Source organism: Lepidochelys kempii, chromosome 2 (genome assembly GCF_965140265.1).
Source record: "Lepidochelys kempii isolate rLepKem1 chromosome 2, rLepKem1.hap2, whole genome shotgun sequence".
Lineage (NCBI taxonomy): Eukaryota > Metazoa > Chordata > Testudines > Cheloniidae > Lepidochelys > Lepidochelys kempii.
In genome coordinates, this window is record NC_133257.1 from 141,510,622 (window position 1) to 141,524,545 (window position 13,924).

At 38.1% G+C, this 13,924-nt stretch overlaps 1 protein-coding gene across 6 annotated transcripts in view; it reads left to right on the forward strand.

Annotated features, from left to right (window-relative positions):
• The window catches only part of CTNND2 (catenin delta 2), a 1,187,410-nt gene that overhangs the window by 1,131,651 nt on the left and 41,835 nt on the right, over nt 1–13,924 (forward strand). For 5 of the 6 annotated variants that reach the window (XM_073332333.1, XM_073332332.1, XM_073332335.1 and 2 more), the window contains one exon: nt 5,670–5,795. The exons of the other annotated variant lie outside the window; for it this stretch is intronic. In XM_073332333.1, coding sequence (XP_073188434.1) covers nt 5,670–5,795 — 126 coding nt within the window. The remainder of the gene's footprint in view (nt 1–5,669; nt 5,796–13,924) is intronic. 6 annotated transcript variants of the gene reach the window in all.

The window sequence follows — 13,924 nt, forward strand, 5'->3', positions numbered from 1 at the left end:
GTCTAAGCAAAGAGACCAAGCATTTAATTCCACTCCCAGTCAAGGGTGAGGCATATTAATGGTGGACTCTGAAGATGCTCACAGTGCCATTGCTTGTGCTGTATTGTGTAGCTGAAAAGAGTCGAGTAGTGTGAAATCTTTGCCTCAGTCTGCTCACGTTGAGTCTTGGGTTTGAAATTTTATTGTTTTGTACACCTGAGCTCCTGTTTGAGGAAGGTTGGCAAATAGGCCTAGTTTGAGAGGTGGGAGTGAACAGCAGCGAGGGTAGGGTTCCTCTGAGAAAACAGTACATCTGGGATGTGCTGGGAATGAAGCGATTATCTGCATGGTGTGGAGAGATGCCCCTTTGGGGGTAAAGTTTGTCGTGCTTGCAGGGGCTGGCTAGTTTCTTAACCTTTGAACTATTTTGCAGGATTCATTTTGTTAATCCCTTCATGAGCTAACCCTGGCAGAGTAAAATGGAGGTCAGTCTCCCAGGCAGTTAATCTAATACCTTTCCCAAGCACTGAGCTAATTGAACAAAATAACTCTTTAGTCTTCTTATGTCTCTACAACCTGCTACCAAACATTGTATAATAATTTAGTACAGCAAATATCATTTCTTTTAACCAAATGCTTCTAAGCATTAACTTAACTAAAAATGTTACTGTACATAAACAGATGGGGATGTATTTTTTAATGTTTATAAAGTTAGTACACAATATAAGGAATGATTTTTATATAGAATGAATCAAGAAAAACACTTTGAGAAAGGAGCTACTTCCTTTGCTTCCTTCACATTAGTACATTGAATACTTAGCTGAATCTTGGGCTTGCTGCCTATGGCACTTCCGTTCTTTCACAATATTTAAAAAAAAAGTTATATAAAACAAGAGCGTTCCTAAGATCTCTATTACATAAGCAATAATATTTGTCATGCAATATGGGTTTAAATAGTCAATGCAATTACTTTCTCCCACTAAAGCATCTGTATTGGCAGTAATGAATGAATACAGCTTCAGCTGGCTGTGCAATATGGTCAGCACTTTGTGCTTTCACACACTGGCAGGAATTTTTCCCACACTGCAGCTAAATCCAATTGTGCAGGTGTCTGAAATTCATTAGTATGCCCTAAAAATATCTATCTCATTATGCTCAAGTAATCACTAGCATATAAGAGAGGCTGGAATAGAAGCATGATTCTGTTTTATGACTTGGGCCAGTTACAAGCCTAACATTAACTTTAAGGAACTGCAGCAGTATTTGTCTTGCTGCTTGAGGGACAGTACGTCCAAAGTTTGATATAGTTTTAGAGCAGCACTTGTTGACACTATACTAAACAGGGGAAAGAATAACATGAATAGATGTATTATCATTTGCATTACTGAAGTAACCAGAATATTGATTTGTCACTGTTGTTGGTATAAAAGTAGCCAATATATTTGGCCCACAGATTTGTTCATGTTGGGAAAAAACGTGAAAGCTTATTACATTTTTGTAGTTCTGCTTAGCACGATGGGCTTTATTCACTACCTGTGGCAGAACCCAAACTGCAAGTGCCCAGTGACAGAAAGTCCAGCCAGCAGTGGGGAGCATAATGTTACAAGCTGCCCATAACTTCCACTCTGTTGGGGGGCCAGGAGCCAGCCAGTGCTACCCAAGAAGTGTGTAGGGCTGGCTCAGGAAGGTGCACAGCAAGGGCATGCAGGAGATGTACTGATCCAGTGTCTCTCTCAGGCAGCCTCTACCAGTGAGGCTTCTAGACTCCTGGCTGTAAACTGAAGCTCCTTCCAGCTAGTGGAAGCCTGATATTGTCACTTGCCTCCTCCGTAGCACATCTTCTTCTAACATATGTGTGGGGATGTAGACTGCAGCCTCCAACAGGGCTGAAGCAAGCACTTTGGTTTTAACCAAGGCTATAGTACTAATAGGTACAGAAGTAAAAACATTCCATGAGAAGGAATGGATGGGACAAAGAAAATTATTTAGGGGTAAAATAAGCCACAACGGAGACAGGGGGAAAGAGCACTTCTGTGAGAGAAGGCAAGGACGTTCATGCATACACAGACCCAGACTTTAACCTGTTTATGTCATTTCTTGGGGCTTTGCAGAAAAGGTAATCTAGCCCAGTGGTTCTCAAAGCCGGTCCGCCGCTTGTTCAGGGAAAGCCCCTGGTGGGCCGGGACAGTTTGTTTACCTGCCGCGTCTGCAGGTTCGGCCGATCACGGCTCCCAATGGCTGCGATTCACCACTCCAGGCCAATGGGACTGCGGCAAACGGTGCGGGCCGAGGGATGTGCTGGCCGCCCTTCCTGCAGCCCCCATGGGCCTGGAGTGGCGAACCGCGGCCAGTGAACCTGCGGACACAGCAGGTAAACAAACCGGCCCAGCCCACCAGGGGCTTTCCCTGAACAAGCGGTGGACCGGCTTTGAGAACCACTGATCTAGCCCATGGACTGTGTATCCCCAGTGAGTGCAATGGAGCTCAGACAGCTAGCACCTTGTTTGTATGAGCTCTCCTTCCCATGAGCTTCTTCACAAGGGCCTGATTCAGCGCACATTGACATCAATGGAAAACATGTATTGAGTTTAATGCGCCATTGGATCAGGCCTCAAGGCAGGATTTTTTCTTTCTGGCCTTTACTGTGGATTAGGCCAGTCTGTAGCGGAGCTGGCATCTGAGGATTTTTGAAGGGCATTTAATATCTGGAAAGCTGGGAATGTCTTTTGTTGGATCAGGCCCATAATACGTACTTATTAGTGCTAATATAGGAAGAGCTTCACCTTGCATGGAATTGTCTGGATTTTCTTCTCAAATAGCCTTTGGTTGTTTAAACAGAATGCTAAGATAGCAAACCTGGTTGGCTCAGAGGGTGGGTAGAGAGAAATTGAGCCTCTCAGTTCAAGATGGGAGATGGTTCTCTGTTGACCTGGGCTAGATTTCAAACTTGTCACTACCTGGCAGTGGTTTGATTTTCTGTGGGAAGTTAATTAGTGGTCTCAGGCTAAAAAAACCTCTTGCATACACGACTGTCACTATTTGGCATCTCTGTGGATGGGGTATCGTGCTGTGGGAAATAAAACCAGGTGCGCACACCGTACACTAGCTTGTGCACAGCACTAGCAGAGTCTGTAACAGTTTGTGCACTACACTGACTGATTCTAACCACTGTGCTGGCTTCTCCGCTCAACAGCAGCTGTATGGTAACTTTAAAGGGACACAGCAGAATGGTTAGCAGGCTTACCAGGACAGCCCAGAATGGAAAGGATACGAAGAGTCAATTTCAAGTCAGAGTTCAGACACATGGTTGGGATCCACTGTTGCCTCCCCTGATACACTTGTAGGACTTCACTCTCCAGCACTATCTTAACGAAGCCTGACAAGAACATTTTATCCAAAATTCTCTCCAGCTGTTACAATTCAAAAAAGAGAAAGCCATCAAAACCAAGATGAAATGATGATCTTAGTCTTGGGGTGAAAGGGTTCCCTTCCTCGATGCCCTGTGTGAGAGTTCTATTCTCCCTAACATCAACGGGCAACTGCTACTGTTCTACAAAAAGCTACTACTGGGCTGTTTTGCTCCAGTTGCCTGATTCTCAGCTTCTCCTGTTGTCTCTGAATTTGATACTTTCTTAGAAAATAGGGGGCAGAGCAAGCCATCAACTGTCAGCACAACAAGGGAAAGGGGGTGTGATGCAGAAAGATTTAAATTGTGCTCTCTTTCCTAAAGAACTTTCTGTAGGACTCCAGTTTCTACCAGAAAGATTAATTCTCTTCTGGTCCTCCCACCCATAACCCTTTCATTTCCTCCTTGGGAAAACCACCTGAAAAAGAACTTGCACCAAGACAGTGTGCCATGGGAAAGGAAACAAAGCCTCAGTAACCCAGCGGAGTGAGTGACTCAGATTGAACCCCAGACTGAAAAGTATACTTAAAGATGAGGACAGCACTAGTTAATCCCATAGAAAAGATGTTTTCAGGGATCACATTTTTATTAATTAAAGATTAATTAAATTCTCACTGTAGTTGACCATCAGTGAAGAAAACATGTCTCCAAAAATGACTCAGAAGTTTAGGCATTTCCATTGTTCTCTGTTCTATGTAGTAAGGCCTACATTTTCAAAAATGGCTACTAATTTTGGTTGCTTCCATTTTTCGGTGCTCCACCTGAGTCACCTAAGGCCTGATTTTTAGAAGTGCTGAGTGCTCACAACTTCAGTTGATTGAAATTACTGGACACAGTTGCTTGGCACTTCTGAAAACCAAGGCATTAAGTGTGTCAAGGTGGGCATCGAAAAATTAGGGGATACCTTTGAAAATATAGCTACATCCGGGAAGGAGCAAATTCTCATTTGTTGCGGCTCAGATTTTTTTCTTCATCTTCAGTTTTCAAGCAAATAACCAACTACTCTTAAATAAGAGCAGCTTGAGAATTTTCATGAAGTTAGCAAATAAAAATTATCTCAAATCTTTAGACAAAAAGTACATGTAGAAAGAAACTAAATAATCCAACCTGAACCATAATTTACTTGCTAAAAACAAGCTTCAAGTTGCATTAAGTGTTTATGATACTAAAGAACTGGAGAAACTGTCATGAAGAGAATATTTTCTATGAATTGCATCATTTTACCCAATCATTTAGGCTCCAGCACAGTGTCTTTACACTGTATCTTTTTTATTCATATGTAATATGTCTTTCAGGATATAAGTGGGAAATCACAATAAAGTCTTAGAAATTATAGTTTTTCATTCATTATTGTGGATTTCTGTGTTGCACAGGATAATACCAATGTTTGTCCCTATCACTCAATTTAACAATAAAATTACAGACATCATATCCATTTGAAAGCAAAGAGGTTACTGAAGGCAGTTGTCCTTCACCACATACTGTGCTATCACACAATAGGGAGAATATTGTGACAGACATTTAATGAAGCCTAAATAGACACTCTGAAGATTGGCCTTGTCTGTCATTGGCTGAACAAGACTTAAAAAATTGCCTGAAGCCTAATCAAACAGTTAAGCCAGGCAGGATCTAAAAGAGGAGTCTCTTTTCATGTGACTTTCAGAATAATGCAGCTGTAAACTGCTAAAATATTGAATATTTGAATATTGCCAGAGATATGCTGCAAAATTCCTGGCAACTGGTTTTAAAATCTGACGTTCTTTTCCAAGTAAAATAAATCTATTGCCCTTTTGACATATTAAATGCATTACGCCGTGATGTACACTGGAACATTGGCTATGGCCTAATTGGAAGAAAATCCAAATGATAACGCCTATGTCCTTGAGAGATGTATTCTCTTTAGATGAAATTCTCTCCAGTGCCAGGGCCTTTGTATCACTTAAGCACCACATTAAAGACTTAAGCCCCAACCAGCACATAAATATTCCCATCAAAAGTACTGTTTGATAGGACTACATAGATGCTTAAAATTATTCATGAGCATATACATGCATTTTGCTGGATCGGGCCTATAGCTGGAGCATCAGTGGGCTGGGGGAAAGCATTTTCACTGAGGTGAATGTCAGGCTTTTAAAATGAACTGGTATAAGGTAACCTATATCTGTCTATAATTTAATTAAAACTGCAATAACTTTATAGAGAAGAAATTATCTAGAGCCCATTTCTATATCACTGTGAAAATGCAGCTACCTGATTAAATAATTGATTGATTGATTTATGGCAGCGGGCGGCCCCAGGCTTCAGAGTGGCTGAGGACAGAGGATTTTCACCTACCCATCATTCTGGGTCATGGCACGCTCAGCGTACTCTCTCGCAGAGCCAAGAAACCAGAATCTATTCCCAAACCCAGGTATTCTGGCTGTCATCTGACCAGTCTTGAATTGTGATGTTTAATGCATACTAAGATTTGCTCCCAGAAGAGCTATGGAGAACACATTTAAATCTATAATACATTACTATTACAGAATTAAAAAAATATGTATGATACATTTTAATTTATTGTACCTTATGAACTGTAGGCCAAATCCTGCTCACTTTACTTACGCAAGTAGTCCCATGAATTTCAGTGGCACTGTCATATGACCAAAGTCCTGTATGAACATTGCACATTGGAGAGAGGGAGAAATAAGCTCGGTCCAGTTAGCTCCCTTTAAAGCTATCCATCATTCATATACGTTTCTGTTGATTATTTACACCTTTCGATCGGAAATGCACTTATTGCTAAATATTGTATTTCAGTTAGCAAATGAAATACTTTTTGTCAAGCACTTCTTTTGTGATCCAAGCACACTTTTTAAAAAAAAAATCATTACATTTCATTATGGGAACAAAATGAATCAAGTTAATCTATTCTGTCGATAAAATGAGTGTGTTCAAAGTATCAACAAAGTTCTTGATAATATGTAAATATCCTGTGTTAACAGGAACAGGACAAGTAGATTTCATACAGACATAATTAACAGCAATGAGACTCAGTCTGATGTAGCATAACTAATCATTTTCTTATAAGGACACTATTCAGATTTAGATATCAAAATTCCATTCCCTTAACTGCTCCTTTCTTTTGATTTACCCTGACATCGTTCCTTTCCCTGCTAAAATGTTACTGTGTGGAGTTATTGCAAGAGAAAACAATAACTGCTACATCTTCAGTAGACATCACACAAGCAAACCTGTGAACAAGTGTTGTGGTATAGACACAGCAAGCACTTACAGATGTGTTTGTTAGTCACACAGGACATAGCAGTTTTGCTTTTTTTAATACAAAAGAATTTCATTTCAGTCATGCAATCAATGGAATAAACTTATAGGCTCTGCTTTTAACAATTCCTATTGTCTGTCATTTCAAATAACATTCCTACCAGTCCTTCTTAATCCCTTTTACTTTTACTAACAATATTAGAAAGAGAAAGGACTGCCATTATTTTATTATCACTTTTTTTGTCATTTAACATGGCTTAAAGTAACTATTACCAGGTTGAAACAATCTATTAAATACTGTACAATTCCTAGAATATAAATAAATAGTTCTCATGATGGGCTAAAACCGAGCACTAGATGAATTACAAAAAGGTATCATATATTGCCCCAATACTCCACTGCCTTGCACCTATGTCATCATTTATATCTGTTCAAAGAGGATATAAAACCCTGCCAAACCAAAATGATAGCACTGACAACAAATGATGGAATGGGAGACTCTGACCCTGTGTTTCCATGTAGATTTGCTGGAGATATGTTTCTGAAAGGTTGTTGTTTCTAAGTAGTCTCATAACAGGCTGTATGTGATAAAAATTTCAGTTTATTTGTATCATTTTGCATTTGATGTCATTTAATTCCATTGATGCCATTCGTTTTAGAGGCCATTAAATGTATAGTGTCCCCTACCATTATTTTAGTCATTCTTATTTTTTTTGAAAATGTGTATGTTCCATTTGAAAGCAATTTGAGTCTTATAGCTGTCTTCTAAATATTTTGTAATGTTCTAAAATTAATTCTGTGTTGAAGTCAAGAGTCAATCCCAGATTATGGTCTAATTTACATTGGTGTAGCCCTGGAATAATTTCAGTGAAGTTAGATAGGTTCAGCTCAGAATCTGACCCTCAGTGTCATCATGTTTTGTTTCCTGTTAACTTAGCTGTAGCCATAAAATGCAGTTGTGATGGTTCAGTTTGACTCTCTCTCTCTCTATATATATATATATAGTTTTTATTTAAATTTCTATTCAAAATATAACTTTCAGCCTTAAATGTATGTGTTTGTATTAATGAGTAAACCTCCAGAGGTTTGAGCTTGAGTTGCAGTAAGCCTCCAGAACTGTAGCTATGACCATTGCTTTTAGCACCAGGGGCTTAAAGGTACTAGTACATTCCTTTAATATTTGGTATTGTAACCAGCCTGCTGGTTGAGAAGAAGAATCTCTACATTATTTATCAGAGATACAGAGGAAAGAATTTGTAGAAGGTGAGGTAGTTCCCATCCAGAAACTGCTAAACTCAAGAGATAACTGTGGAGTCAACAACAAACCACATTTCAGGAGTTTACTTTTCCATTAAATTCTCTGTACAGTTGTCTAGCAGCCATATTTAATTTATGTGTTGTTGTCATCATAGTCATATGATAAAACAGTAACTGTAGAAGCAAGCTCCAGTTGTCTTTTATGCAAAATGTTGGGGGATCACTTTTGAAATCCAGGTCTCTTCCTTAGATGCTAACTATAGAAGTAGGAGTCTAACTTTTAGCTCATAATTTTGAAAAAACTTTTCCATTAAATGCTTCATTTTTGCACACAGTAGGGTCTTTTGCACTCTCACTGAAGATTGACAAGTTAAATTTTAAATATGCTCCCTCCTCCCCGAGGCAGTATCTTTGACTGACAGCCTTCCTTTTGAAGTGAGTTATTTAATTATAAGTTCCGAAGTTCGCTCAAGACTAAAGATGCAGACAGGTGTCTTGAATCTGAAGGGCTTCCATATATATGTACGGTCATGACTGCAGTACTTTTTTATTCAGATATAAAGTTCCTGGGAGTAAGATAAAGTTTTAATCCTTGAATGTAGTGTGTGCAACTTCAAAAATTAAATACAGATGTCTTTTTGGTCTTCCTAATTTTTTTTACTCCTTTTAAATGTAATCTGAGTTCTGGAAGTGTCTCCAACAAAAATAAATCACAAACAAACAAACCTCAAAAAATCCAGATGATCCAGAAAAGCATCCAAAAGTCTGTTTACCAGTGCTAAGGTAAACACTGATGTAAAGATAGGCACATCACTATTTTACAGTAAAGATTAAAATAACCAAATCCAGGAAATGCTGTCATTGAATGAAAAATACCTTCTAAAAACTGTTAACCTGACTAATTTCAAGATGGAAAATAGTTAAATTTTATTTAAGTGTGGGCAGTTCTTAGTGTTGGTTGCTATTTTATTCAGATCAGTTCATATATCTCTAATAATAATCATTTGTTAAAGGTATATAATCTTTAAAGTACAGAACTAGAGCTCATTCTTAATTACAGTTTAGTCTTGATGCTTGCATCCTATAATGTAGGCAAAGGGGAAAGCACATCTGTGACAAGGAGATTCTTGGGGATCCCAGTAAGGAAGTTGAATCAGTTAGGATGACAGTAGAAACTCATGACTTTACAGTAATCTTAAACTGTTTTCTGTGGTCCCTACTGCTATCTTTGAAATTAAACAAAGTCGACAGGACTTTTTGGGTGATGTAACATTTAAATGACACAGAGAAGATGGATATATCAAATTATAGCTATCAATTTGGCACTAAAACCTTGTTCTCTTTCTAGAAGAAAATTAAGAAGTATTGCTGTACTGTTGCCATGTATTATCTTGGGCATTCTTTGTTGATGTTTCTGTATGTTGCTGCAGTAATATCTAGTTCATCTCTGCCCTTTAGGGGAAAAAAATGCTTGCTTCATGCAACTAGAAAATGTAAATTCAACCCAAGCAGTCTGATTGACTAAACGTTAAGCTTGTACGTTGATAACCTAGTTTCAACTCTTTGGTGTCCAGCATGATCTAATAACTGCTGATGGAGAAATTGTTGTGGAAGTACTTTTTATTAGTTACCATGTTCACCATATTGAAATAGAGATTTAGGGACTGGTACCAGAATACAGATGTAGTTTAAAGATGGCTGTCATGGGAGGACACTGGGAAAGAGAACTAGCAGCTGCACTCAGGTCTGTTTTTCCTAGTTCATCTATCAGATGATATGGTTCACATTCAGAGGAATGGATTTTGCCACTGCACCTGACTGTGGGAAATGTGAGTGAAAACACTCAGCTTTTCCTTGGTCTGTATTTTTCTCCCTTTTCCAGCTAAAAATGAGGAAAAATGATCATACCCAAGTATCTACATTCTGTGTACATTTCAGTCCTTTTATTGATACTCCAGGTATTTTTAAAGAAAGTAGTTGTACCTCCTCTATAAACAAGTTCTGAAGATTTTATACAACAGTTTCTGTAAGTGTGAGTTAACAGGGTGGACATTTTGTTGGATGACTTGGAAACTCACAAAGATATTTTATTAACAGACTATATCTTGCTCTTCATTTAGAGTGTTCTCTAATAATGTTCGTGTGTGTGCTAAAGTATGTGTTCAGAGGTGTGCGTGTTTATGGGCACATAATTTAATAACAGTCCTTCAGCTTTCTAAACGGAAAGAGTCTATATTCTTGCAAAATTTTATTGGAACCGAAACCTAGTGTAGCGTGAGCATACATACTAATTTTTAAGAAGGCTTGTTTGGATCACAGGATTCTTTGGTGCCTCTACATATAAATTAACATATCATTATATTTTTCAACTGGAACACTATTCTCCAAGCAGCACAAAACCCTAATGGTTTTTGATCACAGTCACTGTAACCATTCCTAATGTGTTCCTCACCATTGGGGAATAGGTGATGGCAGAAGATTGGGGTTGGTTTGTTTTTTCAGCTCCTCAATTAAATAATATTTGTCATGTTTTTGATTTTATCACCTTTTATGTCCAGAGATGGAGTAGAAGACTGTTGGCGTTGCAGGTAAAATGAGAGAGGTGTTCCTTGGGTTCTGAGCTGAGCAAGTACCTTAGGGTTGAGTTAATCTACTCACCTGGAGTTTGGAGTAGAACAACACATGTTCCACACCTGACTTCTGTAGCCAAGAGTTAGGGATTACATTTCCCACTTTGACTATTGCATATCCATGTTAAAAGATATTTTAACATAGGGGGTTGGACTAGATGACCTTCTGGGGTTCCTTCCAACCCTGATATTCTATGATTCTATATTTAAGTTTTGTATCTGGAATAAAAATGTCACTAAAAATCAAATAACTTTGTCGATGGAGTTTTTTGCATATAAGTGCCTATTGTCTGCATTAGATGTTAGTCAAAATAATCTCTGCTCATTAAACATTTAAATTCTAGCTAACACATTTTATGCAGGAAAAAACCTGGAAGGCAAAGATGCTAGCCCAAGGGCCAAATACTGCCATGCCTTTTAGAACAGTAGATTATAGCCATTGTTCCTTTATGAGAGGCATATGAAACAGTACTACAGTACTTTGAAAAATGCATATATTATTTTATTGCAGTGTTTTGAAAGGTTTATTATTTAGCTGTATATAACATCAGCAAAATGAATAATGGACCCTATTATGTCTGACGTTTTGTCCTTCATGCTTTGCATCACACATTGTTGCCTTTTCTTACAACTGTTTTATTCATTAGATTAGGTCTTGTCATCATCACACTCACACAACAGGAAACCAATAATTAATTACGGATAGGTAAAGTGATGCCTGACTGACTTCCTGAAACCTTCCTCTGCCACAGCATATAAGGCAGTTGAGCACAGTTATCGAGCAGTTTTTCACTTAGATGGATTTATTGATACATCAGAGACTGGTTGTGTGTCCTTCACAAGTGACCTTGGGAGCTCATATTTAAAATAATGCCCACAGTGGTTACTTCTGTTTCATATGACTGATGACATTGGTAAAAGAGTGTTTGAAAGAAAGAAAACTGGCCAAAATCATTTGAGGTACATTGAAAGAAAAAACTTGGCTAACTATCTCAACAGGGCGTAGAATCTGAGGCTTTGCAATAATAATGTCAAAAGTGAGACACAGAAAATGCATTAACAAATCTTTAGGTATGGCATGTTGATATTCTGAGAATTAATGGACCTTGCTTTCAGAGTATTGAAGATAGAGGCTGGGAGCACTAAATCCTATATGAGAAATGAAAGAAATAAACTACTGATTTTGAAGATGTCACTTTATCAGAGAAATAGGCTTCCTAGTGCTTATTAATCCTTATTCAGTGCCAGTTTTGCTATAGTAAATGATTGTATGACCTAGGAATCTTTTTCTCCCTTCCTTCCTTAATATAAATTTGCATTACCAGATTCTTAAAGAGACTGAAATTTGATGTGTAGAAACCGCACATTTATAAACGTTATTTGTTTCTTTAACTTCACAGTGGGAATGTTTGGCCGAATAACAACCACAAGATGGAGTCAGTTGTGTATAGTCAGAGTGTAGAATGAAAATATTTTTGTACATAGTGTATACATTCCTTTTCAGGCATGTTTGAGTTAGATTGTACCTTTAAAACATAGCCCTCAAGGTCAGAGAGATGGCACCATCGAAGTGGGAGCCCGGGCAGAATTCTGACTGACTTATAGAGACCTCCTTATCGGGCTTTAGAGAAATGCAGAAATGCAGCAGCAGGCTCAGCCACCCATTGACAGAGTGCACTGCTCACTCCCCACAACTCTGCCAGCTATGCTGATTGGTACACTGTGGGAGATTAAGAGAGCACACCACCGTCATCCCAACGCTTTGGGTAGGCATGCTGGGGGGGGGCAGTGTCTGTGCTCCCCAGTTACAGGTGTGTGAAAGGAGGACGGGTGGAAAGTTTTTGCACTTCTATCCCACGCTGGCATAATCTGTCTGGGGCTGTCACAGGTGTGGCCCAGAACATTTTTGTTGTAAGTAACAGGAAATACATTCTTTTCTTTTTGCTCTGACTACTACAATCATGCTCTTACATATACAGTGTTAAAAATTCTTGCAATGAATGAACACATTTTGATATATTTAGTGTTTTTCTGAAACCCCAGTTCCTGGAGTAATGATGATATTAAGTGGAAATCTCAGCTTTCATTTTTTTAAAAAGTATGTTTCCAGCCCTCATGATTGCAAAGAAAAGCTGGAGAACATGAATCCTAAAGTCTCAAAAACAAGAAGGCAAAGAAAAAAAATCCACATGTATTCATTTTTAAATCTGATTATTTTGCGGGAGTGACATGATTTTTGGACACTTGGGGTTGGCAGTGCTGCAGGTATTCCCCTCTGTGCTCTGAAGTCAGTTTCTCCAGTTTTATACTGACAGAACGTAATGCAGTATCTGGCCCAAGGTAGTTAACCCAAAAAATGAACTGCAAGTGTCCAAATTGGGAGCATTCCAAATCTTTCTGGATGCTTTCTACTGCTCTTTTCAATAACAAATCTTGAGTTCTCATTTTGATATTAAAAGACAAAATCCTGGGAATAAAAGTCCTCTATGTATCTTTTATAATTATCTCTCATTTAGCCCCAAGCATTTGAAAGTACAAAGCCATTTATCTGTTAATCATTAAAGTAGCTTTCTTCGGAGTATGTCATATAACAGGTCAATATAAGGAGCTTAAGGATGCTCTGCTAATTCTGTGTTTCTGTTGAGACAATACAAACAGATCAATAAATGTCCATCCTTCCTGGACCCTAGGACTTTGCCTTCTAAATGTAAGATGTTTAAGAATGGCTTCATTGTTTTAATATGACCAGCTTATCAAAAATGATTTGGGGTTTTCTTTTTCTTTTTTTTTTTAAATAAGGGATGTTTTGGAAAGGGCTGAATTTAGGAAATTAATCAAATTAATTATTAATTAAATTAAATTGATCTCTCAAAGCAAAAATCCCAAAGGTTCAATCCAAAATAACTGCAAGTACTCTAGCAGGGCCTATGCATTTTTGCTTTTTGTATGTATAAATCTATCTATGGTACATATTTATATATGCACAAATTTTCATTTTTAAAATGGTACATTCTTTAACTAAGGTATGCAGGGAATCACAATTTCCATCTGACATGTTGCATTATGCTGAGGACATTATCTTTACACAAACTGCATTGTCTGCAATATATGTAAACATACATGTGACAGGTTCTGATAAATTGATATTTTTCTGCATGATGTTTACTACTACCTGTGTTTATAACAGATAGCATGGGTGTCTCAAACTTTTACACAATTCCACTGAACCACAGTATAATAGGAAGGTTGCCTCTTGGCATCTCCCCTCCCATTCATTAGTATATAACATCCATGCGTCCACTACCTCAAGTGTTTACATGGAAAAATCATAAGAGGAAAGTATTTCAATATATATATATATTTTTTGGCTTCTGTGAATCAATTTGGCAGC